The following is a 26,736-nucleotide window of genomic DNA, read 5'->3' as shown; positions in this document are numbered from 1 at the left end:
CTTTGCTTCGCAATAAATTGAAAATTAGAGCTCACATCGTGGCCATCTTGACCAGAATGGCTGAAAGTGTGCCGACAGCTGGAATTTGAATTGATTAGTCTATGGCCTATGGCGCTTCAAAACTGTTGTAGTAGATATGCATTATACATATAGTAATATATAGTCTAAAACGCCGGAGTACGTGTAGGACAAGTAGTGGCAGACCCGCATGAGTATGAGCATGCCTAACCAGCTTCAGTACAAGTACTTTTCTGACATCTCCGATCTAGAAGTAGTAGCGGCTGTAAGCCTGTATTGCAGATGTTATTAATCTTTTTACAACCGTTCCACGAGAGAAAAAAATCCGTGACTTATTAAAGTTCCACTCGACACGCAGTTAGAATTCTGTATTTGTGACCTAATCGTGACAAATATAAAAAGACTTTTGAACGGCATCCTCAAATGATATTTGGCATGATTACGTCACGGAGACGAAACTCCCATTGCATTTCGAATTCGATTGCCAAAAAGGGTGAAGTAAAATGAAATCAACGTTATGATTAGGGTTGCATTTAAAACAAAAATCAATTAAAAACAAACATGTTTGAAACAAGGCCCTAATTTAAAAGATGCTTTTTATTGTTTTTTTAAGCTATAACGTCACGAATATTCCATTGTGGCGTCATAAAGGACCGACATTGAAAATTGAAAATGTAGGGCAAATATAGCTCCTAGGACGAAGTATATGTACTACAACTGTTGAAGCGACTATTTTAAGGGTTCCAACCATCTCATATCGATATGCGTCGGCTAAATCGGATGGTAGTTGTCCGTAGTCTCATACAACATGTTTTTTTGGAGTGTTTACACAATTATGGCATAAATTCACAACTTGGAAAAAACGCAATTTTGTTTTATTTAAAAAGGCCTTTGTTTAATACACTGTTTAAAACATGTTTTGAACAAAGTGTTTTAAAACACGGTTTGTTTTAAATGCAACCCTAGTTATGATGCTATGAATATTTGTGTATTGTTCTGGAATAATAAGACAAGCGGAATTCAACTTTTCAGCATCTTCGTATCTTTCAAAATTGCTCTGTGACCTAGCACCCCAAAATGAACCATGGCCAACGGCCATGGCCCGCCGGTTAAGTACAACTGTTGCATTAGGGGGAGCAACTTGTATGATCGCAGCCAGCCTAATCAATACGGTAAAGGGGAAGATATTGGAAGGATATGTTACTAGCGCTGTTGTACATAAATGTACCGCTGTACACATACAACTTGCGTGCAGCAACAATTAACCTCACTTTTGATGAAAACAACGCTACTCTTTCTAACGATTGCATCTTCGCTGTTCAGATCATAAGTTTTTGCCCAGGTATACAAATAGCGAAACAAACCACCCTAAATTAGGTGTTAGTTCGCTATGGACAAGTATCGCGAACATGACGACGGCATCCAAGTTGAAGTCGTCGGTGTTAAGCCTTTGAATGGGGACAGAACCCCGCCTCCAATGTACGATGAGATAACTGGATTTAGCGCCAACAATGGAAAGTAAGTTCGTATGAAATTATTTCCGAATTCACATGTAACTTACCTTCGCGTCGATCGCAACTTATCGGTATTTGATCTGTTCAGACTTTTTTGGTGAGTGCGGTTTCATGATAATTTATTTTATTCGACTTTATGCGACAAATCTGTCAACAAAACTGCAACGCGGCAATCTAGTGATCGCGTATCATATTCATCATTCTTCCGCTTTACGACATGTTATACATTCGCTATAGATATTAACTAATGATGTGGGCGAATATCGGCGATGCTGAATACCTTCACGTTCCAATGAAACTTTACCGTCAAATATCCCGTACTATATTGATCAGTTGTTGAAACAGGCGAAATAAATGTAATAATAAAAATCATTGTTGCTTGGAATAGTTTAATGCACTTTTCATGATATCAATGCCCCGATCAAAAATTTTCCAAATAGTGCCCGATAGCAATGGACTCCACTCCAACCTTCTTCCGATGGACTGGTTTGCTTTCAATGATTATTATTGTTCATTAATGAACTATATAATTCAGCCAAGACCCGTCAGGCCGCCATATCACTATTCGCCAGGACGAATGCACGACGTCATCTAATGGCACACTGTCAATTCTTAGTACCGTGTACCGGAATTTATGTGATATCAACGCTAAACACGCTCCCACACAAACCCTTAAGACGACGACATCACAATGTCTGAATTCGAAATTGGGGCATGCGTATGCGTACGCATTTGCTCTCTTATTGCGTGCATTACAACTATGGTGATGAGTAGCGCAGAAAGTATTGCGTCTGGCAACTTTGCCTGTTATGATAGACTGACTAAAAAATATACTTGTAAGGATAGAGATGGTTCGAACTCGTCGGTCGCTAGGGACCACAATCGTATTGAACATGTCGACACTGATATACATTTTAATACTTATTGTGTATTGCATGCACCAATGGGATTTTCCTCGTCGATCCCGTCTGGATCAAAAAGTTCACATCATTCTTTTGAACACGACGTGCAAGATATTTACTCCAGCTGTGCTCAAGTGCACTTCGCCCGTTTCCCAGCCTTCTCGCTGTTATAATATATATTTTGAATTACGTTATGAATATTATATTACATACTAAAGACATAAAGCAAATACACCATATAAACAACTGTTAATGCGCCATTAATTGAACCACTAGTAAGAATGAATGAGGGTGGCGAAGTTACTGTGCTCGCAATCAGTCACTTTTTTAGATTTCTGATGATGCGAGACACGGCAGACGGAAACGCGTGCTTTGCAGCGATTGTTCACGTTCAATTAATGATAGAAACATGATTGCGTCACGCGTCCGGTTTCATTGTAACATTTACATGCAACAATTAAATCACGCGCGCCAGTCATTGCAGAATAAGTGCATGCTCATCTTTCGTTTATCGTCATACATAAATATGCTATTTCAGTTAAAATCACAAAATCTTGTTATGATATTTCACTGCTGTTGATCAGCGTTCGGCGTTCGCTAATTTGACTTTCTATCGTTAAATATGTTGAAATGGTGAAGGCGCGTAAATGCAGTCGTTTCAGTCTAGTAGGCCTAACACATGAGCGGAGCGGTGCATCGATTTATCTTCGTAGGCCTATCGCAGAGTATCGATCGCCGACCTGTCAGCTCTAATTTGTCAACGGGAATAGAGCGATTCTGCGATGCTAGCGACAAAACGCACCACGTACTGTGTGCTTGTGTAGAAAATGCATCCAGGAATTAGCTTCTGATGTGGTGCTTCGTTCTGGTATAGTGGTTCTCAACCGTGGTGCCGCGGCAGCCTATTGCGCCATTTACATTTCGCAAGGGTGCCGCAAAAGAATTCTTAGAAAATTTGAAATTACTCTCTATAGCAGGGGTTCTTAAAGTATTGGTCGCGCAGGGTCTAAATTTGGGTCGCGACTGCACCAGAGCGATCGTTTGATATATATTTGATATTTGCTGAATTTTTGCAACAAGAAAATTTCTTCGCGCATCGTGCGATCTCGTGTGGGGGATTTTTGATTATACAAGTGCGCTGTGTTAGGTACTACACTACTACTATGTCAATAAGCGACGTGCGCAGAAAAGTGGTTACGCTAAACATCACTCCATCAGGATGTATAATTACGAGCAAAAAATTTTCGAAGGCACCATATCTTCATCAGCTTCACTGCTATATCTATTCATGTGGGCTGAGAGAGCACTAAAATAATAATAGTAATTTAAGCAAAAACATATGTTATTGACATAATTCATTCATGAAAATTTCGTTCTGCTCGCGTCTAGAGAACCCATGCCTATTGATTTTTGATAGCATAGCGATAGGCTCGCGATTTTGGTGCGTGTGTATTAAGCCAATGGAAACAAATAAATAAGTAGCCGATCAGGCTCGTAGTTCGATCTGACCTACCTATTTCGGCTCGTTCGTGAATCGCGTGATACGGGACTCAATTCACTACGGAAAGATCGTGTGTGTGTGTGTGTGTTTGTGAATCATGTATTTGTATAGAAATGTGCTTCAGTGCTTGATTTCAAAAATTTGATCGTCAATTTTAATGAAGCAGGGGTCCCTGAGCAGGGGGTCCCCATGTAATGGGTAATGGAAGAATGTTGGAACTCTTTACGCATATATAGCCCAATATAAAAGAGCCGTGCATGATAATTTTATGAAGGATAAAGTTCATGTGACATCAACCTTGCCGAATCAATGACTTTATTGCAATGAATCACGTGTCATAGCACTGCGTTGTGTAGCCTATAATTGGTTGACTGCACTTTCTCTATTTCATAAGGCCCTTAAAAACAGAGCATACCAACATTAGAAATGAATTCATTTCAATTTGCGGGGCTTGGGTCGCGAGTCGCGGTCGCGGTCTTTAAAATCGAGATTTCAATCCACTGGTCCGGGCGCGATGTGAAGTTTGTATATTCGCTAAATGAAAATTGCTACCATGCCCGCAATCAATTCCCGACATATCGCTTCCAGGGATAAACACAGGGAGTTTTAGATACCGGTAGGCCTATCCCTGATCGCATGCCTTGAAGACTTAATTAATTTCGCACGATACGTCGAATGAGAATGCGCAGTTTTCAAATCCTCGCTGTCTTCCTAATCACGAACCAGAAATGTGCATGTTGACGTGAAATGTAGGATTGTAGCGCAACGTTATGTTACCGTCGAATATTCCTAGTCAATTAGAAGTATAATTAGCGAAGTCGAATAACAGTCTAAACTACTTCAAGTTGAAGTAGAAAACGAAAGGGGTGAAAAGTACTGGAGTTAGTAATTTCAAAAAGTAGATTTAGTCGAGGGGTCATATACCTCTGAAAGGTAATCTAAGGTGGCCACTTTAGGGTCTGCTGAGTGCATCTCCATGACTAACACATATGGCTTATTAATGACACTACAAATAGTTACCATCTTCGAAAATCTGTTCAATTACCGTCCGTGATAGAGAGGTTATTTCACTCGGTTCTTACAGATAATTTCACTCGTAAAAGTGATCAATCTTATCCCCAAACTATAATATACTTTTCCAAATCCGAACTATAGAAAGCAAGTAGTTTTGGCTGAAAAACTGGAACTGGAAGTTGTCTAAAAACGTAACCACTTGGCTACGTAGTTCAAGCAGGCTAGATAGCTTAGCCTAGTTAAGTGCTCCGAAAAGGTAGAAGCACTGGGACCATTAAGTATGACTGTGAAATCTGCCAACTCTCCTGGTAGTTTGCAGGGTGCCGTAAGCAATATAGGTTGGGAACCACTGTGCTATGGGGCCGCATACTGGGAGCTATTTTTTTCATTCTCAGAGGGTGCCGCGGGGTCGAGAAGGTTGAGGACCACTACTCTAGTATTATATCGATTTTCAACCGTTGAGCGCGAGTATCGATCGCAGACCGATCAGCTCCTATTTGTCAATGGGAAAAGAGCCAAGAGTGGTTCTGCGGCGCTAGAAATAAGACGCACTGCGCACGGTGTGCTTGAGTAGAAAGCGCACACAGGAATTAGCTTCTGATGTGGTATTTCGTTCAGCATATTTAAGTTGTGAAGGAATTAACTTCTGATGAAAAATGTCACCATTGCCTTTGTTTCAAACTTGTATCACTTTGAAGTATAACTTTGTTAGTGTTGTAAACAACGCGACTTCGACTCCGCAATGCCACCGGACGAATCGGAAGTTTTAGAAACTAAACAGTTTTTGGAGGAAGACTCTGTCCAAGTAATCTATAGGCCTAAGCATTCCAGGTGAAAAATTCTTTCTCAGTGTATGTGCATGTGCACTGTGCGGACTTATAAGTGAAACAGTAGCAATGTAGATATTTAAGTGACAAATATAACTACGACTGGTCAGTAAGTTTGTTTCTTGCGAGTTTGTTAACTCCTAGCCTACAATATGAAATTGTTCTAAAGTATGGTATGAATTTACCTTGACCTATATTTTATAATCCATCTATAGGATAGCTTTTCCCTCTATTCTTTATTTAACTATTCTCTAATGTACCCCAGATTATAGTGCCTCTACTGTCCATCGTGATGGTAGCAACTTCAAAGATCATATAGAATCTATAGTTATGGTCTACACCAGGGGTTCTCAACTTCCCTTGTACAACGGGCCGCATTTTTACAAATAAAGACGCTGCGGGCCGCAGAATATTATTATCATGTAGTCTATTTGCGGCTACTATTAAATTCAAGCTACAATAGCCTATTTACCAGTCGTATTCTGGCATTTAGTACATTTTCATGCATTCAGGGGCATTAATGGACACTGTCCATTGGACAGCGTTCGTAAGTTCACAGTGGCTGTTTTTTTTTGTGAGAATATGTATCTTCCAGCGGCGCAAGTAAATCCCCATATGGAGCCTGCATTGCATTCGTTTCCAAGTAGGTATATGCACCCCAAACCCTTCCAACAGAGAACTGAACTCCCTGTTTCAATGCGTGAGTGAGCAAGTATGAAATTTCAGCCACTCGTTCGTTACAGAGGCCATTATCATGACTTTCAGCTCTCAGTGATATGAGAAGAAGTCTGTTGTTCGGGGTCATTTCTGAGCAAACCAATCCACCCTTCTCCTTTCCTTCCATGGCTGATGGAGCCCTGCACCAATAGTTACAGGAGTCAGCTTTGTAAATTTGTTGTTTTTCGCATTTCCTCTGCAAATATGTCTACTCTGATAAAATGCACCCAGATAATTAGCTATGCCATGTCTGTGGAGTCGGTGTATTCGTCCAATGCTAGGCTAAAGTAGTCTACGCGGCAACGTGGTTCAGAAATGCGATAAAATATCGACTGGCATCGCTGTTACTCTTCTGGTCACGGTTGAATCAGACAACTGTAGCTTCGAAATTTGTCAGGTCATGATGTCCTCGCTGCTAAGTTCGGGAAACAGCGAATATTCGCACAGTATCTTGAAGTCTTATTGAAATCACACCTTCTCTAGCAGATTCTTTTGGTTTAACGATATTCTGAGCAATTTTGAACAATGCGGCTGTAACGTCGCTGCCAATTTTAACAATGCCAGAAATATGAATTGCTGGGCTTGCCACCAAGCTAGCATCGTTTTTTCTATAAGATCAGGCGATATGTGAAACGCCAGAAAAACAGGCGTGGTTCAGGTGTGGTATCATTTTAAGCTTCGACGCTTCGTTACGACAAAACGCTGTTCTTTGACAAATGTGACACATCGGTTTTCCATTTATATCTGGGGAAGCAAATTCATGGCTCCACGCTGAGTTACAAACCCAGCTTTCGACGTTCTCGTTCCTATAGTACTTATTTCTGCTCAAGCCACTCACGGTGTGTGAAACACTTTTTAAAAGTGTTCTACGCAGCGGGATTATCTTGAAGCAGAGTGCAGCCTAATACCGATTCAAAACAATATCAATCTAAACTTCAGCATAGGCCTATATCATGATACCAGAACACATCAAAGAATGAGTAATCAAACGAAACAGAGACAGTGCGATAAGAAAGCTAAGTAGCTAAATTAATATGTAACAATTCGATGCCAGTAGTAATTGCTTCCGTAATGAAAGATGTCGCGGGCCGCAAAAGAAACGTCTGCGGGCCGCGGGTTGAGAACCCCTGGTCTACACCTTGATTTTTCATGCATAATTACAGGTTTATAAAAAAATCTGGCACTCATTCGATACACACGCCGCCCATGACTACCCAGACAGCCAGACTGGGAACAATGATTGTTTTTGACAATAGATTTTCGTGACAGAAGGGTTTCTCGCAGTAAATATTGATGCAATTAAAATGGAACATTGCACGTCGATGCCACCAACTCCACACCAGAAGACCATTGACCCTCCATGTTAGGCTACCCACAAGGCTCGATTGATTCACGTCACTGACTCGGGTTAGGTGGGACTTACGCATATGCCACGCTTGTTAGGAAAAGGTGTGATTTCCGAGCTAAGGCGTTAAGGAGGTGTGTCAAAGGGGCGGGCGGAACAAAGCAGAAACCTTGTCATACCCCCTTTTTCTTTCACTGATATGTTTTCAAAGTCCAGTTTGTTTTGATAGTTCAAGTCAATGTTGGGATCAATTCATTACCTTCGGGGTCACATATCATTAAGAGTCACTGGCAATTTTAATTTGAGTCAAGTAATTTCAAACTTTTCAATTACAGGACGATATCAGTCGTTCTAGTATGTGCAACATTTATGACTGAAATCTATCTTCAAAATCAATGCAAACTTTTATTGTAGAATCAAATTCAATGACATCGCGTGAAGTATGTTGTTATTCTGAACAATAAATAGCGCATACTTGTACTCAATAAATCCTAATTGCAATCTCTATTATATCCTAGGACGATTCAGACATGCGTGATACACAGTTTCACAAAATCCACACAATCAATTTATGTAACCTATAGTTGTAATGATAATATGGCCTAACTCTGACTTGAAAATTTGTCCGCAAGTGACGCCATATATTTCATACGTCAAGTCAATTATTTTAGGGCAGCGACTCTCCAGTCATAGGGTACCATGGTACTTGCCGAAACACTTCTGGTAGGCCTACGAGTAAACGTTCTTATGTATGCTACATGCTGATCTTTGAATCTAATTCAGAAAACCAGGAGAACGACATGAGACACAAGTTGAAGGGAAGCTTGAAGACATTCCTGAGGTTTCATACTCGGGAATTGTAAGTAGCAATGTTTTGCTTATTCCTGTCATGAGCAATTTGGTATGCGTTTTGTCTGGTCTTTCTCGTGAATTTTCGGTCTTTTATTTTGCTCCAACAATCTAAAATCCGAAATCGGTAGCTGGCCTGACCATAATCTATTGTATAGATCCTAACATATTGTAGCCTACCCTACAAAAAAGATGTCTGGAAATATCTCATCAGCGTTTGCGGTAGAGATTGGGTCACTGTTAGAAATTTGTATGAAGACTGTAGCACATTTGCGCAGCTGTAGAGTAGCCCATACTTCGCCACAACTCCATCTTGTTTTTCAGTTTCGCTTTGCAACCGGCCAGGATTACCTGTTGATACTTGTGGGTACAATCAGCGCCATCATTCATGGTGCGTCGCTGCCTGTGATGTTCATTTTCTTCGGCGATATGACTGACAGTTTCGTCGGTTATGGATCATTTCAACAGTGTAATTTCAACTACACGCAATGTCTCAACATGGGCGTCATTACCAACACCACAACCTTGCAGTGAGTTCTTTCAAGTGATCATTTTGTCATGATTTGTGGTACAGAACTAGATTTCTGATCGAATATAGGTTCTTTACAGAGCAGTGGTTCTTAAACTGGGGGGCGAGCTTCCCCTTGGTGGCGTGAAAGCAATTATTCTGATTATATTTCGATTTTAAATATCCTAATTGCGTCGTACCACCCACAGACTGATGCCATATCTTGACCGATACCGAACCTTGAACTAATCAGAAGATGTCCCTGAAGGAATTGTAGCCTAACTGGTGAATGGGTGTATCTGTGCCATGGTTGTTGATTTAGCTCATGGTCAGGTACGTTTGAGCTAATGTCAAAGGGGTAACAGAAGGAATTAGGCACCAAAATTGCTAAAATATCCATGTACTAAGTGCTACCAATGCACATGATTATGTTTGACAAAATGTACAACTGAAAATTTTTTCGCGCGGTGCGCAATGTGCTTCCAGGTCACAATTATAGTTCTGTGTATGGTCATAATTCCATATTTGGCAAGTGTCTCAACAGTCATCGTACCTTCCATGCAAACATTGTGATTGCTCTTTTTAATATTTTTTGATATGGCGATAAGGGGTGCGAAATTTTTCACTATCATCGAGGGGGCGTGTCGAAAGAAGTTTGAGAACCACTGATTTAGAGACAGATCCTAGCTCTGAATAATTCCACGAAAATGTTGAAGTTGATGGTTAAACAGTTTAAAGAGTAGAAAATTCATATTTTTAAATTTTTTCACACACTCTCAACGCTTTTTTCTGGCTGATACTATACTCCATACTATGTAATTTGACAGGATAGGCCGGAAATTAGGCATTTTTACGAACACAATCTCTACACACGGGAGAATAGATATAGGACAGTAGATGGTGATATTTGTTTTATCTCCGTTGTATACTGGTATCTGACACCACTCTGGGTGTTTTCAGATAAGTGGTAAACACTATCATGACGTTTTAGAAATGGGCACACTGCGCCTACGGGTGTTAGTTGAATTAGCTCTCGTTGAATTACGTGAACATATGAATTACATTTGTTCAGGGCATTTAACCAAAGGAAAGATGCCTTAATTGCTGGATATACTAATGATATGTCCGATTTCGCAATATATTTTACCATCATCGGGGTAGCAGTGTGGATAACTGGGGCAGTGCAGGTATACTTTAGTGGGAGCTGCGCGAATGATAACTCATGCATGCATTGAAGTATCATGTATATGCCGATTGTGGCGTTTCTTGGGTATCTTTAAGATTACATCTCTTTGCTTGTATACACCTTGGGTGTATGACTGTACGTGAAGCGTTCAACTCTCGCATGTCTGCTATTTGCTTATAAACTATATAACACAAGTAACAAGTAAAATTCGTAGGTAGCCTAACAATTTTGTAATGCAAATCGATCTTGTTGGGGTGGGGATAATTTGAAATTAATATAGACTGAATGGAAAACTTTGAAATTCTTCGTAGCAGGTTAAAAGTTATCTATATGTTGGATAAATATAGCATGCGTTTATTGTTGAGTAAGTTACTTCGTATATATTTACACACTTAATGGAAAAGAATTGTCATCTAAATCTACGAATGAGCAGGCCGTCCTGTATTAGATCTACTTGGAAAAACCCAGTGACCAGCTGTTTCATATGTACCTGAAACGTGATTGTTATCGTAACTATCTCACAACATTCTGTACACAACTATCAAATTTTGCAGTATATCTACGAGACGGTTTGGCATTGCAAAATAGCAAGCGATAGAGCCAATGTATATGATACGCAGAGTTCTTATTACAAGCATGTAGCATACTAACATTTTGTTGTGGTCAATTCTTCCACCTATTTTTTCCTGGCCTTCACCCTTCTTGTCTATACCTTTTGCCTTAATGTTTTTCTTGTTCCAAATATCTTTGCTTTACTTCAGGAATTTCACGGATATGCTGAGTGAATCAGACCTCAATAGTGAAATGGCAACATACTCACTGTACTATGTTTACCTGGCACTGATTATTATAGTGTGCGCCAGCACTCAGGTGGGCCGAGAACCATAAAGATATCTTCAAAACTGTAATTGACAATGCAATTCACAATTCAAAAATGATTGCATATAATTTGTAGAAAATATGTTGACCCATCAATTGTCCTCATTTTCAATATCGCAGCATCAATAGATTCAATTTAGTTGAACATTGTGATGTGATTGTGGGAATCAGTGTAACCAGTGGATAGTTGCAGCACGGCATACTGGCATCATTCATCGCAATTGACTTGTGTAATCAAAATGGTATTTCGAGGCGAGTCATGATAATGGATGGAAACCAAATTAAAAATGAATTAGGCCTACTATTTAATTGCAATTTTAATGGTTTGGTGTGCCCGCGATTTTTCGGTATCTTTATTTTAATATGCAATACAAAATTATGTACCGTACCGATAATTGGTGATTGTGACCATATTCTTTGGAATATAATTTTTGAAGTAGAGATTCGTCACGTTTGGTATTTGAAAATCTTCTTTACGCCGATGGTGAAGGTGGACGAGATCCAAAGCGTTGAACATTGAACAATTCTCAACGAAAGTTTCCACATTCTGCATTTTCCTGCATGACTGTTATGGTTAAAGTGATTTGACAGCTGCATGAATGCATGTTACATAGTATCATTTGCGGTGCATGAATTGACACTTATTTTCTTTCGAATCTTTCCGATTTTTTGTTCAAATTTCAAGTGTAACGTGTCACGATCCAGGTTTACTGTTGGATGCTGCAAGCCGTCCGCCAAGTGCGTCAAATCCGGGTCAGTTTCTTCCGGAGCATTCTGCGTCAAAATATCGGGTTCTTTGATTTGAACTCTTCCGGGGAATTGAACACGAGACTTGCGGAGTGAGTGAATTCTGCAATTAGCGCATGTGAGTGTTTCTATGTCTTCCCATCTTTACAGCGACGTGCAAAAGATACAAGACGGCATTAGCGATAAGGTATCGATTTCAATACAGATGGTAGCGCGGGCCCTAGCTGGTCTGGTCATCGGATTTGTGTACAGTTGGAAATTAGCTTTGGTTATCTTGGCCGTGTCTCCGCTGTTGGGTATATCGGCAGCTATGTTGTTTAAGGTATGTTTTGTCTTGTTCGTGTGAATTTGTTGTCATCTGCAAGCGTGATATTTTCAATTTCCAGATAACTACGGCATTCACAAAAAGGGAATTGGATGCGTATGCAAAGGCCGGCAGCGTGGCCGAGGAAGTACTTTCCTCCATAAGGACGGTTGTGGCCTTTGGTGGAGAGATGAAGGAATGTGAAAGGTGATTTTGTGATTGAATCATCAGCTTTCTTGCGTTGTACAATAATTTTACATTGCTGTTAATTTTGTTCCAATTTGTTGCGACTCAATTATCACTGTACTTTGGCATTGACTGGACTGCAGAGTTGAATCATTTCGGTTTCGCCATGGACTTTCATTTGCGCTCACATTCCTATGATATGTGTGAAGAAAATCAATTTCACACAATATTTACTAGAGAGAGATTTGTGCTGGTGAGAACGTGAGGATTACGTCGAATAAGATTATTTGCAGTTGGTGAATTTGAATTGTACCAACAGTATGTGATGTGCAGTTTCGATTAATGTTCACTTTACCTTGAAAAAACCTTACCACATGTCCACATTGAATCGATTGTAACCTCAACCAGGACAAGTGCCTTTTTGACCCTTGCAATGTGCCAAATGGCGTTCCCCGTTTGTTAATTGGAAGTCGTCAAAACAACGAAGCCTTCGATTTCAACTCTGCCGCCATTTAAATTGTCATGAGCTGTTTGCTCGCCACGGTAATTCGATTTGTTGCATGATTTACGGTTTTCTAATCCTGCATGGTATAGGTATAGCTCGAATCTGTCCGGTGCGCGTGGCCTTGGTATCAAGAAAGGGGTGGTTACGGGAGCATCGCTGGGATTCCTCTTTCTGATTATGTTTGGGACTTACGGCCTGGCTTTCTGGTACGGATCCACACTGGTGTTAGCCAAGGAAATAACCATTGGCAATCTTCTCACTGCGTTCTTTGGCGTCCTAATTGGCGCCTTCTCTTTGGGACAGGTAAATTAATCTTGCTGTATTTCTGAAGCTGTGACCTCGTTCTTAATTACTGCAGTAATTACACGCATATTGGATCAGCTGTGTACAGAATGCATTCTATACACAATTTCAATGTAATTTCATGCCAATGAATTGATTTTGTACCACTTGGATTGTTCACTGTCATTTACATGTAAACGGTCACTTTGTTAATTGATTTCACATATGTTAGATTAGTATGGGCACAGTTCAATCTACTTTCAAGTATTATTCTATAATGGGTTTATGCTACCGGTATCCTAGCTACGGACACTCTTTGTGTAGTCCTATTTTACAATGACTTGTGGCACCAAAGGGTTAGTTCAAATAGCTGTTGTTGAACTAACCTCCTACATCATCAATGGTAAGGGCATGAAATCGTGATAGTAAATCATTGACAAGCAACGTATATTATGATGTCACTGAGAATTTTAAAGGTTGGTTCATTCTAAAATTGGATATCATGGCATTGAGTTGTGAGTACAAATATAACAATTCTATAAACTTTATGTCAATAAGTAATATGTAAAGATAGGCTGTCTTATGCGTCACCATTGATTCTTTCAACCTAATTATCGATCATGGTTGATCAACGAGTGTTGTAATGGCAATTTCACAAACAATTCTCTCTTTCTGCTGATGTGAAATATCTCTCAAAATTGACCGCTATGATCGATAGGAAACAAAATACAAAACCTAACTGCAATTTTGGTAATTGATAATTTGGTAATTTCAAACTAATTCATTTTCCAATCGTACGGGAGCTTACAATTCGAGTCCGTTAATAATTGGGGTGCTTCTCAAAATTCACATACCAACGGCGTCAACTTCCCAGATACAATGAGAATCTGATACCGGCCAGAGAGACCGGCATTAGAAAGGGCGTCATATCGGGATCGGGCATCGGTGCCGTCATGTTCATCCTCTTCAGTACATACGGACTTGCTTTTTGGTATGGCAGCGAACTGGTGTTCTCTGGGGAGCTCTCGGTGGGAAACATGCTGACTTGTTTCTTCGGTGTTCTAATCGGAGCATTTGCTTTGGGACAAGTATGCATTAGAGCACTTACGTTTTCACTTACCACCTGCAAATCGATGACTTTAGAAGTGTTTTATGTTGGGAAACGACCTTTACAGGTGTTCGTATTCTAAACATTGTCTTGTATATTATTATATCAAAAAATGATTGATTACTTGAAGATTGGTAGGTGAGATCTTGCTGAAGAACATTGTGTCAGTTTACTATGTCATGATTCAGTGCTGACTTGATGATTCGTCATTCTACCTGTGATGAAATGTTGCTTGTATTCCTTGCAAAAGTTTTGTTGTGCCCAGTGCTTTTTCTCTCTGAAATGGGAGACTATTGCAAGACTATTCTATTACTATCCCTACCAACTACTAACTGTATCCAGGGGTTTGGAGATGTTTTGTTTAAGTTGTAAATTGCGTGTTGTCATCTACAGCCTTGCAGCCAGACGATTACATGCTGTTTTGATGTACGGTCCCGAATTGAATATAAAATACATCGAGTATGATATATTTTTCAACTAAGTCTAGGTTGATGAGATATTTTTGGTAACGTGACACTAATATATGTCTCACTCTGTTGAAATTAGGATGAATTATCAAGAGCGATGTGAAGTCTTGTTTGTAAACAAGGATTATTCGGGTTTCTTTCATTTTTCGCTTATTTCAGTCTGGAAGCAACATGGAATATTTCTCCAACGCTTCGGCAGCGGCTGCGAAAATATTTCAAATCATAGATCGGGAGCCCCCTATTGATTCGCTCTCGACCGAAGGGCACAAGCCCCAAAAAGTGAACGGGCGCATTGAATTCAAGGGCATCAACTTCACATATCCGTCCAGGCCTGACGTCCAGGTATGAACGAATCATTCGGTTATAGTGATGATTTCAACAGGCACACATTTCATATTCGCAACGTTTCCAAAGGTGCTGAAGAGCGTCTCTTTCGCAGCGGAAGTAGGTAAAACGGTGGCCTTGTGTGGCCAAAGCGGTTGTGGGAAGAGTACATGTGTTCAACTGATCCAAAGATTTTACGATCCACAGGTATGCGTACTATATATCTTGAGCATATTACCACACATGCTTGTGCTGATTAATTTATCGTTCATCTTACATAGCTTTATTGTGGCTGTGCTCGAAACTTGGTATTATGTTATTGTTATGAATTGTAACTTGAAGTGTTTATATGAGAAGAGATATCTGTATGTAATCCACATAACTATTGGGTTTATTCCGAAGTAGCTTTCAAAATTACTAGTATTAGCCTACCGGTAGCGCTATAGTTTTACAAGAGGTGCAGCTTTGTAATTGGAGGACAAAAGTGTTGTATCTATATTGTATTGGTGATTTCATTCATAAAAATGATCCCAATCTGTTCCCATTGTATAAGTATCGGTTCTGGAGCTAAATTATCATAGCAGTGCTAATAGAGGCATCCTGCTTCAGTGCTAAGTAGAATATTAGTATAAGGACTTTGTTTCTGATGATTATTTGCCATTTTTGTTTGTATGACTCAAGTCACTATCTACCCATACTTCACATCGTCAAGATCTAGTATAAACTCAATGGATATATCCTGTAAATCATTCACCTTATTGTAAAAACTAAGGTAATCTGTCAGCTGATGTCGTTCTATTGTATTTTGTGATATGAAGTAATAGATATAGGTTAACCCGTATCCCACACCGATTGCAGGATATGTGTAGTAGTAAACTGTAAACCATGCAATAAACTGATGGTCATTCAAGCTGGTCAACATCAAAGATAGGCCTGCTCTATTTAAACAGCATCTTTACCGCTTATTCATAGTACTGTGTCAATAAGTTTCATAACAAGCGGATTTGACTCATGTTACTGCAATCTGCGCATACGCGGTAAGCCGGTATGTATGTCAAAGGTCAGCATTGCGAAATGAGTTGGTGACTGTGCGTATCTCTCGTGTGTTTGAATAGGATTTTGTGTCACGGATACGTGGTAAGGTAATAACCGCAATGTATTGTGATCAATGTTTGTCTAAGTTCCTAAGACGGAGGTCAAACGTTTGTTACATAACATTACTTGGTGGATAGTAGAGATTTTCTCATTTTCTGACGTCTCATTTTTTTAATCGGGATCTATTACTCTGCCTAGTTAGTGTGATGAAAAGCTTGCTTAAAATTCTTTGCTTGCAACCAAGCAAGTCTAACTTAGATTTATTAGATGGATTGAGATGAAAATGTGTTAAATTCGTTCCTAAGACTTCCACTCGTGCATATCTGAAGTTTTTTTGTTTTGTTTCATGTGATGCACCTGAGAAAAAAGATGTGTTTACGAATGAACAAGCAGATGGTATTTACCTCGCATTGCAATTTGCCGCAAATGTAGACTAGCTGCTGCGTGGCGTGAAGATTTCAGGAAACCATGTCTTTTTATTTTATTGTTACCTCCCGGGTTGTGTAGTCGTACACTTCCTATCTTTTCATTTTATCGCAATCTTGTGATATTTTGGAGTAATGAAAATATTAACAAAACGAATGAACTAATGAATGCATTATCTCCGTCTTTCAGAGCGGTGTGATTGAATTCGACGGTCACGACTTGAGAAGTCTCAACGTCAAATGGCTTCGTGAAAACATCGGCGTCGTGTCGCAGGAACCCATTCTATTCGACACAACAATCCGCGAAAACATCAAATACGGCCGTGACGGCGTTTCCGACCAGGAAGTAGAGGAGGCCGCCCGACAAGCCAACGCTTATGACTTCATTATGAGACTACCAAATGTGAGATACATAAACATTCTTTTACAATACAATGACATCACAAGCAACGTTATTGCGAATAGAAATTCGAAACAATGGTGGGCGAAGGTGGCGCGCAAATGAGCGGCGGGCAGAAACAAAGGATTGCGATCGCGCGGGCTATTGTCCGAAACCCGAAAGTAATGCTGCTAGATGAAGCCACGTCCGCTTTGGACACGGAAAGTGAATCTGTTGTGCAGGCGGCTCTAGAAAAGGCATCGCAAGGTGAGTGGGCGGTTGTTGTAACTGAAATGGTGAGATGTAAAAAATTATGACTGATAATGGTGTCATTGTGACTTAACTCTGAACCATAATAAAGATGAATAGGCTATGTGCTACAGCCGTATCAAAACGGAATTACCGGCAACCGTCATCGATTTCCGCAGGGGGGTCAGTCGCTAACTAGTTTTCCCTGCTTGAACTATTTGCTCATGTTGTGGGTTTTGTCAAGTAAAAATTTGGTTTTTGATTGCCTCAGAAATTTATTGATATAGATCTCTGTACCGGAAATTGCGCCTAATTGCACCACCATTCGAGTCTTACTGCATTAGTTTCCTAGGTGCACCTTACAATTTTGTAAAGGGCTATCCACTATTGAAAACAGTAACTGCTAGTCCAATTCTGCTTTCTCAAACAGCTTTGGGTTCTACCCTCTCAGTCGTGTAGGGCTTTTAACATGTCTTTGAAATTGCGATATCTGCTTCGAATTAGGGCTGGGTGAAATCAAGTGACTCGGCTATTTAAGTACCACTCATTATGTTGTCATACCAGTAAAACCGGTTCAAATATGTACCTATTATTCGACCTTAACTTGCGGAAATGAGATTGTCAAACTCAACTACGACATGTAGCTCTGAAAAAATACAGTAGATCGAACAATACTTAACAGAGGTGTTGTTGCCAGGAACATGTGTAGCATTTCACGAAGTGTTTTGAAAGATATCGTACAGACAAATGAGACTTTGATGCTCCCATAATGGGAAATAAGTAAGATATCGAAACAATATAATTCTCATTGATAAAAGAACTATGATTGGCAAGGGATGTACAAAACATCTTGTTACTTCCACCAGAGCAATAAGTAGCATCAAACGCTACATTAATGTTTAGCATTGATCTTGATTTTTTTTGCCCCCAGGACGGACCACGCTGGTCATCGCCCATCGTCTGTCGACCATCCGCAACTCCGACGTCATTATCGGCTTCAACGAAGGTCAGGTGATGGAACAAGGCAGCCACAACGAATTGCTCAAAGTCGAAAACGGCGTCTACCAAAACCTGGTCCACATGCAGAGTTACGGAGGCGGCGACCAAGGTGCTTTTCTGCAACGTTTTTGTTATGAATTACGCTCGCATGCCCTCGGGCACGTTGGTTGCTTCTCTCTGGCGTAATATTAACGTGTGCTCATTATTTAGGTCCTACCAACGAGAAAGAAGAATTGAAGAAGGCTGGTGAGATAATTGTGTTCGAGGATTGTGACACTCGTATTTTTTTCTGTTATCCAACCCTAGGTACTTTCCGTGATTGGATATCCCGTGAAGCTAATTCGTTAATTATAGAAAATCATGACTTAACTACAGGCGTGAGAGATTAATAATGGCCTCACACATACTGGTGGTGCAACAATGACTCGAATGGAATTTCAGCCCTCAGATTTTGTCGATACGATGTATGTCTTGCAAGGCGCTCGTTTTAGATTGAATAATGTATGAGAAGCTATCAACTTTTAACATATACATTTTGAGAGTAGGGTGTTTTTGCTCGACTTTCAGGACGCCTTATTCAATTTCTGTAGGAGGAAATGTTAGATTCTACCTTGTGCACGTTATTTCCTGATTATATTCACAACTAAAGTCATGTGCGCCAGTTAGACTCATCTCATGGTTCCGCTCGATACGCAAAAGCGAAACTGTACAGAATGAAAACTGTTCTTGGCCTAGGATGTTAGAACTTCCAGGGAGATTTAGCTAACTAACACAGTCAAAAAATGCACGTGAAGACGGCTTATTCTGCATATGATGCGAAAGTTGACTAAAAAAAAGGTCAACTCGACAGAAAGTAGACGCGGAAATTGGTTTTCCGAGCACCTACTCAGAAAAATGACCTTTCTATTTTAGTCAATTCACCAGCGATCAGAGTTTAGTGGATAAATTTCCCGTTAATATGTCCCCGTCTTTCGGATCCGTAAATAAGGGGGGGGCAAAAATTTGTGTCGTGCTTGATAAGGGGGGCGATGAGTCGAAAAAGGTTGGGAACCACTGTCCCAGGCCAAGCAAGCGATTGACAGCCTGCATGAGTACAGGTTGAGATATTTCGTCAATTTGTTTTTGAAATCGTGTGCGTGATATCAATGTTGGCTGGTAATTTCTTTTTATTCGATTAATTCCCTCGTATATTGTGCCTATGTCGTTAAAGCTCTTACTGTTGTTGTCAGATTGCTACTGATCGGAGGTGGCGAAAGTAATCATTATTGGTACTCCAGCAAGGCAGTATAGGTAGAAGTACTGTCATAAATTTTTACGTTTGCACAACCAGAAGTAGCATTTTCCAAATAGATAAAGAAGTAGCCTATTGCAGGCTTAGTTGCACCGAAAAGCTGAAAACTCTACAACTAATCTGGTTGTGTAAAACACAATCACTTGATGTAGTAACAGTGCAAGTTGGCGAAACCTACTTTGATACTCTGAAAAAGTAGGAATACATCATTTCTGACACCCTCTGCAACTGATCTAATAGCGATATGTAGTTTAGCGCGTGGATATTTGTCCAACTGCATGGTCTCTGATGATGATGATCTGTTGAAGACAAAGTTCTTGCCATTTTAGAAGACCAGAAACGATCCTCGATCAGAAGCCGTTCCAGCACCAAGCGTAAGCGTCTGGTCAGTGAAACCAGCGTGAAGTCCGGCGACAAAGGGGAGGTGGAAGAAGAAGATGAAGATCTTCCCGAAGTGCCGTTTTCGAGGGTACTTGCTCTGAACAAACCAGAACTGCCTTTCATTATAAGTAAGGAATCAATTCTTAACCTTTGTGGGGTCCTCGGTTGAAACTGAGATGCTTTCATTACAGTGGGATGTTTCGCTGCTGCCATCAACGGCGGGATACAGCCTTGCTTTGCGATTTTGTTCTCGGAGATTTTGGGAGTTTTCGGACAACCCGCGGGCCCGGAACGAGAGAATCAAATCGTTCTGTACTCTTGTCTGTTTGTCGCTATCGGCGGGGCGGCCTTTCTGGCAAACTTGATTCAGGTGGGTCGTGTTGGATTTCGGGGGTGGGTCAGAGTGTTGATACAAATCGATTGGCGAGGTTTGGGTATGGGAAGTGTTGAATGAAGGATTAGAAAGATCGCTGTGAAATTCGGAAAATTGATGAATTTGAAAAAAATGGATGATAAATTCGGAAAAAATAATAATCTCGAAGTTTCGTCGAAGTGGGAAATTGAACAATTCGAAAAATGAAAATTCAAAAAATGATAAGTTGACGAATTTATGGAAAATGGAAAACTGAGGAATTTAGAATAAAACATCTGAAAAATTCGAAGGCAATCGTAAAATTATGAATTTGTAAAGGATTAAATCCGAAAAATTCTAAAAAAATGATGAAATGAGCAATAACAAAAAATGTAGTTGTCTAAAAGACGGCGCTAAATATAATTTCCGCCAATATGCATAGCTTTGTACTGCGTGTTTCGTACGCTGCGATACGCTAAAGAGCTTTCAATAGTGGATAATAGTACCGAATCTATGATTCTCGTTGATAAATCGCGCCAAGGAGCGTACCATTTCATTGCTTGAAAAAGTCCAGTCAGCTGGCTGCCTTTTTACTTTAGCGTCTCCTTTTTCGTAGGCTTCTTCTTTCGCGAAATCCGGTGAGGAATTGACTTCGAGACTGCGTGCGGCCGGCTTCAAAGCGATGGTGAGGCAGGAAATTGGATTCTTCGACGACCACCGCAACAGCACCGGGGCTCTGACGACGAGGCTGGCCACGGACGCGTCCCGAGTGCAGGGTTGCACTGGAGTGCGGGCCGGCGTTATGATTCAGAACATATTTGCTCTCGGTGAGATCTCATAATGTTTCTTGCGTCTCCTTTTTCAAAGTACTCAAGTAGGTTCTGCCGACTGGTACTGCTCAGTATAGTCAATATATTTTAGACCACTTCACAGTTGCAATGTACCTCTGAAGATTTTTAAAGTTGAAAGTCGTTTATTGTCAAGTTTGCGGTTTGAGTGGAAATCTGGCAAAATGCTCGCCTTGTGAATATATTTTTAAAACTCCACACATTTGACGCGAAAATATTCATTTTGCGTAAGCCACGAAGATGCAACTGGCAATTTTGAACGTAGTCACCGCTAAACGCATACGGTGCCCTCGACCAAACCTACTTTTTGAAACTAACCGAGTACTACTTGTAGTTCAGTGGAAATTATTGACTTTAATTCTGCTGCTTGCTCACTCGTGTAACTAGTGCCCACTTTGTTCTGACCGAATTTGTGCTTTTCAGGTGTTGCGCTCGGAATCGCGTTCGCGTACGGATGGCAGCTGACTCTGGTGACCCTCGCTTTTGTACCGTTTATGATTATCGCCGGATTTATCATGATGAAATTGCTGACGGGCCAGGTAGGTTGTGTCGCTAGACAAACATAACCGATGGTAGAGTAATAGCTGCCCCACATTTGAGCATGCGACACAATGAAAAACAACACTTGACCGAGTAATTTGCCGCAAGCTAACCCAAAGTTTGACCCACATGCTGATGCTGAAGTGTCGCAAGCTCATAATTCGACAGTCCAGCTGTTGATGTAAAAGTATAAAAAATGAAATGATCTTCAGTCTGGTGACGAGTCCAAGGCGTACGAAAAAGCCGGAAGTATTGCCACAGAAGCCACGTTGAATATTCGTACAGTCGCTTCGCTGACTAAGGAAGATTACTTGTTTGAGAAGTACAAAGACGCTTTGATCTTGCCGTTCAGGTGAGTTGCTATCTATTTTTTATTTTCGAAATGTTCGCCTAATTCGTCTTTTGCTTTACAGCAAGTCCATCCAAAAGGCTTTGTTTTACGGGGTGTCGTTCGGATTCTCACAGTCGATCGTGTTCTTCGCGTACGCGGCTACGTTCAGATACGGCGCTTACCTCGTGGAAATGAATATCATGCCGTACGAGGATGTTTACAAGTAAGTTGCTACACTGTATGTTGTAGCCAGAAGTGATCAAAGTAGCCATTCTTGGTACTCATGTTATATTCATATTGAGATAAACCCGAATATTTTCGGCTGACACTCGTCATGGGTAATAATCAGCAGCTAGTAGAGAATTATAGAGAACACTCTAGGTCTATATCAACAATCGTATCACAAAATATGACGTCACCGGCTTGGAAATTTTGAATAATATTCAATATGAATATCTTTTCAATTGTACCCTGTACTATATGTCTCCAAGAAGGTCTTCATGTAATAGAATTGAAGTCATAAATTTCTACTCAATTACAAGTAAAAGTATCGAGTTACAAGAATTGTCAAAGCTACTTCAATTGAAATTAGAAAATGAATACGGTAGTTATCAAGTGAGGGTAGTTTTGAAAAGTGGATTTAATCAAGGGTTTACATACTTTTAGCAATTGATCGGTGAAGAGTAGAGTAGAGGTTTCAAAGTAAGTAAAAAAGTGAGTATTGTACACTTAGTTTTGCCTTTAAAAGCTGATCTTTGATGTACAAGTACGCAAAATATGCTTGAGTACTCCAAAAAAAGAGAAGTACTTTGTCAGTGACCGCCTTTGGAAGCAGAAGTATAGCATTTAAATAATTCTAAATTTTTTTAGGGTTTTGATGGCTGTCATTTTCGGAGCTTTTGCGGTGGGACAGACAAGCTCGTTCGCCCCGGATTACGCCCAGGCGAAGATCTCCACCAACAGACTTTTCAAGCTGCTGGACCGTGTGCCCGAGATTGACGCTTACAGTCGAGAAGGCGCCCAACCTGTAAGAACTTGTAGGCAATGCGGGCCGAAGTATGGCTATTATCAGACAGGGCATTAGATGAAGTGTAGAGTCATGTGGATTTCGCTCGGTAATGTTCCTCTGCATAGCAACGTTGAATCAGCATAAATTTTGAAAGTGGGCACAAGACCACCGCCTAAATAGATACATTCATACATAACTCATTTTACCGAGACAGTTGCTCTACTTTTTATTGCAGCACACCATGCTTGAATTTGTTTGTTTAATTCCGCTTTGAGTTCTTTGTCCCGGATAAGGCAGACACTCCAAATAGATTTGCTTTTCCTCAAACTATCAGAAAAGTCTGATATAATTGCGAAAAGTATGTAAGAAATTGTTTTGTCAATATTTTGACAATAAAGCCGATATTAAAATCTGACATATATCAACTAGAACTTAAAACTAATGGCAGTAACTTGTAGAATACATGCCATTTAAACACATCTATTCATGATTAACGCCGCGTGCGTCAATTTAATCAAGGAGATCCATTAGGTCCACCATTAGGACCGAAAACAGAAATGCCTATGGCCCTCGTAAAGTCATAAAATCCAACTGTATTGTATACTGGTACTGTCTAGTAACAATTGCACTGATGATGTCAGTAAGTAGGCAGGTAATCATTGACCGCAGTTAGTTATATGGAGACGGATGTCGGCTGGACCCATCATTATATATATTTCGGCAGGAGTCATCGAGGGGAAAGACGGCGATAACCGACGCGAAATTCACCTACCCGACCAGGCCAGACATCTTGGTTCTGAAGGGATTGTCGGTGACTGTGGAACCGGGACAGACGATAGCCCTCGTTGGCCAATCCGGATGTGGGAAATCGACATGCGTTCAGCTTATTGAGAGATTCTACGATCCGACTGATGGCAAAGTTGTATGTATCACTTTACGTGTTACCTCTATCAGAGGTGGTCAAAGTAGGTCATCTTTTGTACTCAAGTAGAGGTGCCCAATATTTTTAGTTGTACTGTACAATTAATGGTAGAAGTAACAATTTCAAAGTATGTAAAAGTAAGTGTTCTGGACCTAGTTTTGACTAAAAAACTGAAAGTTTAAGTAGAAGTTATCTGAAATCATAACCATTTGAGTAATTAGTGCAAGTATGCAAAACCTACTTGAATACTGCAAGTAGAAATACTTGGTTATTGACCATCTCTGGCCTTTACCAGTAATCATCAGGGACATCTCCCGATGTTATGGCCCTGGTATTGACCTTTCCGTTAATCGAAGTAGCGTATTTGTAAGAAAATGGGCAGTCGTGTGCATTTGTATCTGTGATCGACTTTCAAATACCTGGACAACACTATTTCTTTTAGCTACTCGAACACATTTTCAGCATATCACCTGTAGTAGTTTGACCTGTCACAGAAATTGATACTTTAAGTCTCTAATCCTCAATCCTACTTCCATTTGTGTATCATCAATCACTTGAATGCCGCATATTGGTTGTTTCCTTCGAGTCTATGGTGGTTTTCACAAAATGGTTCGCAAGCATGCGCGCATTTCCATGTCCTCGAGTTGCTTTTTACCGAGGTACTTCAAAACTTTAGACCCTGGACGACGTGGACAGCAAGACTTTGAACATAGCGTGGTTGCGGCGACAGTTGGGTATCGTTTCCCAAGAACCCGTTCTTTTCGATCGTTCCATCGCCGATAATATTCGGTACGGCGACAACACCTACATACCGTCTATGGAAGAGGTCGTCAAGGCTGCAAAAGCCGCGAATATCCACAATTTCATCGAGACGCTTCCTGATGTGAGTACGGGATTCACATAGCATGAAATCTTATCTTTGCCTGGTCTGGTTTTAAATTAGGTTCCAATACCCAGTTTATTAATCTCATCATTACAAGACCAGCAGTTATCTCTTTAACCCTGAAATTGAAATTTTTCATTCTAGGGCTATGCAACATCTGTCGGTGACAAAGGCACGCAATTGTCGGGTGGTCAAAAGCAGAGAGTCGCCATCGCCCGAGCTTTGCTTCGCAACCCCAAAGTCTTGCTTCTCGACGAGGCCACTTCTGCGCTTGATACGGAAAGCGAAAAGGTAGAGTGCAATGATATTTTACCTGACGATACCGGCGGAGGTGGTCAGTAACTAAGTACTTGGTGGTTTTACGTACCTGTACTACTTACTTCTGCGGTTATGTCTCAGACTGCTTCCGTTTCTCCATAGGCAAAACGACTTGTTTTTTAGACCAAATTTTGTGATATGTCTACATCGCTGTATGTGTGCGCTGAAGTAGATCTACTTTTCGAAGAATTCAAATAGCTACTAAATTGGTTGTTACTGCTTTTCAAACCTTTAGTTTTTGTTCTACCGAAGAAGTTTTCACATGTCCTTGACTTTAGTACTTCTGTATGTAGTAGAAATTTACGCTGCTGAAGCAACGATGAGTACTTGACCATCTCTGGATACCCCTACAATGACAATTGCTTTACAGATTGTGCAAGAGGCGCTGGATGCCGCCAGGCAGGGCCGTACCTGCATCGTGATTGCCCACAGGCTGTCCACAGTGCGTAACGCAGACAACATCGCCGTCGTGGAGAACGGCACCATCGTCGAATTTGGGAAGCATCAAGATTTGCTGGCAATGAAGGGCTCCTACTACAGCTTGGTCAACGCTCAGCTCAACGGAGGGGAAGCATCATGATCGTGAAGGAAGACAGACTTGGGAGATAATACTCGGGTCCTAATTTAAGTGCTTGTCCAACGGTAGATGCAAGACTAGCCTGCTAGCTAACTGGGGCCGGGCAAACTTTTCTCTCACACCAAATCGTGTTTGCATCCATGTTTACATTATCGATCTCATGACATTATACTAAACCGTGAAATATTATCTTTGAAAAAGTTGCCTTTTCGAACTACACGCATGTATTTTGTCATACTTTATTACCACACTATCGTGTGGTGACTTTATGTGGGGATGGATTGCAATTACCTTTTACTTCCTATAAACCATTTATTGTTGGATATGTGATCTTGCCTCATGAGAATGAGGAATTATTAAGTCGAGCTGTCATCAATAATAATAACTGTGGACTGTATGTGAATGACCTGTAGTGGATATCTTTTGTAATCAGTTCCAATTCTTTTGTATTTCCAGCACTTCTAATTTTTTGGGATGTCAACAATCTTGTTTGGCTGTCTAACATTGTTTGTTCCTTAGGATTAATCTACCCTGATGGGACAGTCATGCTGATTCTGTTACTGACAATGACGTAATAAATAATATTTCAGTTTCAACTCGGCACGTGTCTGCAATCGTAGTCAGTACCTTATGATTGAAGTATGAATGAACACTACCGAGGATACCAAGAGAAAATTTCCCTGCATTTCAAATCTCTGCATATATTCTAGGAAAGGCTTCTCAGAAATATATTTGCCAGTTTATTGAATCACTATCATCCGTGCAATATAATCAAGGATGTAGATGTATTTACCAGTAGCCGAGTTCAATAATTTCAGATAGCAACAGTCATTCGACTAATAAATACACAATCGAACTACAGACATTCCAACATCATGAGCTCAAGCAAATCCAGCAAGGATGAACCAATATTCATTTACTATCCAGCACTCAGAAAAAGGCGAATTCTGCTCA

The 26,736-nt window shown here is 40.5% G+C and overlaps 1 protein-coding gene across 3 annotated transcripts; it reads left to right on the top strand.

Moving 5' to 3' along the window:
- The first annotated feature begins 755 nt into the window (after positions 1 to 755).
- Positions 756 to 26,378, top strand: LOC145453396 (ATP-dependent translocase ABCB1-like). 3 transcript variants are annotated; one of them, XM_080331369.1, is made up of 25 exons: positions 756 to 1,536; positions 8,622 to 8,697; positions 9,012 to 9,217; positions 11,143 to 11,251; positions 11,966 to 12,099; positions 12,158 to 12,329; positions 12,394 to 12,518; positions 14,159 to 14,372; positions 15,019 to 15,201; positions 15,274 to 15,390; positions 16,894 to 17,106; positions 17,169 to 17,349; positions 18,263 to 18,439; positions 18,541 to 18,576; positions 19,951 to 20,130; positions 20,194 to 20,372; positions 20,971 to 21,181; positions 21,626 to 21,741; positions 21,955 to 22,094; positions 22,156 to 22,296; positions 22,944 to 23,100; positions 23,807 to 24,004; positions 24,681 to 24,887; positions 25,032 to 25,178; positions 25,576 to 26,378. In XM_080331369.1, exons 1-25 carry the CDS (start codon positions 1,409 to 1,411, stop codon positions 25,783 to 25,785), a joined length of 3,957 nt encoding a protein of 1,318 aa, XP_080187495.1. In that variant the 5' UTR covers positions 756 to 1,408; the 3' UTR covers positions 25,786 to 26,378. The 3 variants fall into 3 exon arrangements, with proteins under 3 accessions (XP_080187495.1, XP_080187494.1, XP_080187493.1); XM_080331368.1 differs by lacking the exon at positions 14,159 to 14,372 and adding an exon at positions 13,092 to 13,305 and having other exon boundaries at positions 763 to 1,536; XM_080331367.1 differs by lacking the exons at positions 11,143 to 11,251; positions 14,159 to 14,372 and adding exons at positions 10,268 to 10,382; positions 13,092 to 13,305 and having other exon boundaries at positions 765 to 1,536.
- The last annotated feature ends 358 nt before the right edge of the window (positions 26,379 to 26,736 follow it).

This window comes from Botryllus schlosseri, chromosome 13, assembly GCF_051294905.1.
Source record: "Botryllus schlosseri isolate E-star chromosome 13, Bs_hap1, whole genome shotgun sequence".
NCBI lineage: Eukaryota > Metazoa > Chordata > Ascidiacea > Stolidobranchia > Styelidae > Botryllus > Botryllus schlosseri.
Note: the sequence above shows the minus strand (reverse complement) of the source record. Positions and strands in the feature narration are given on the sequence as shown.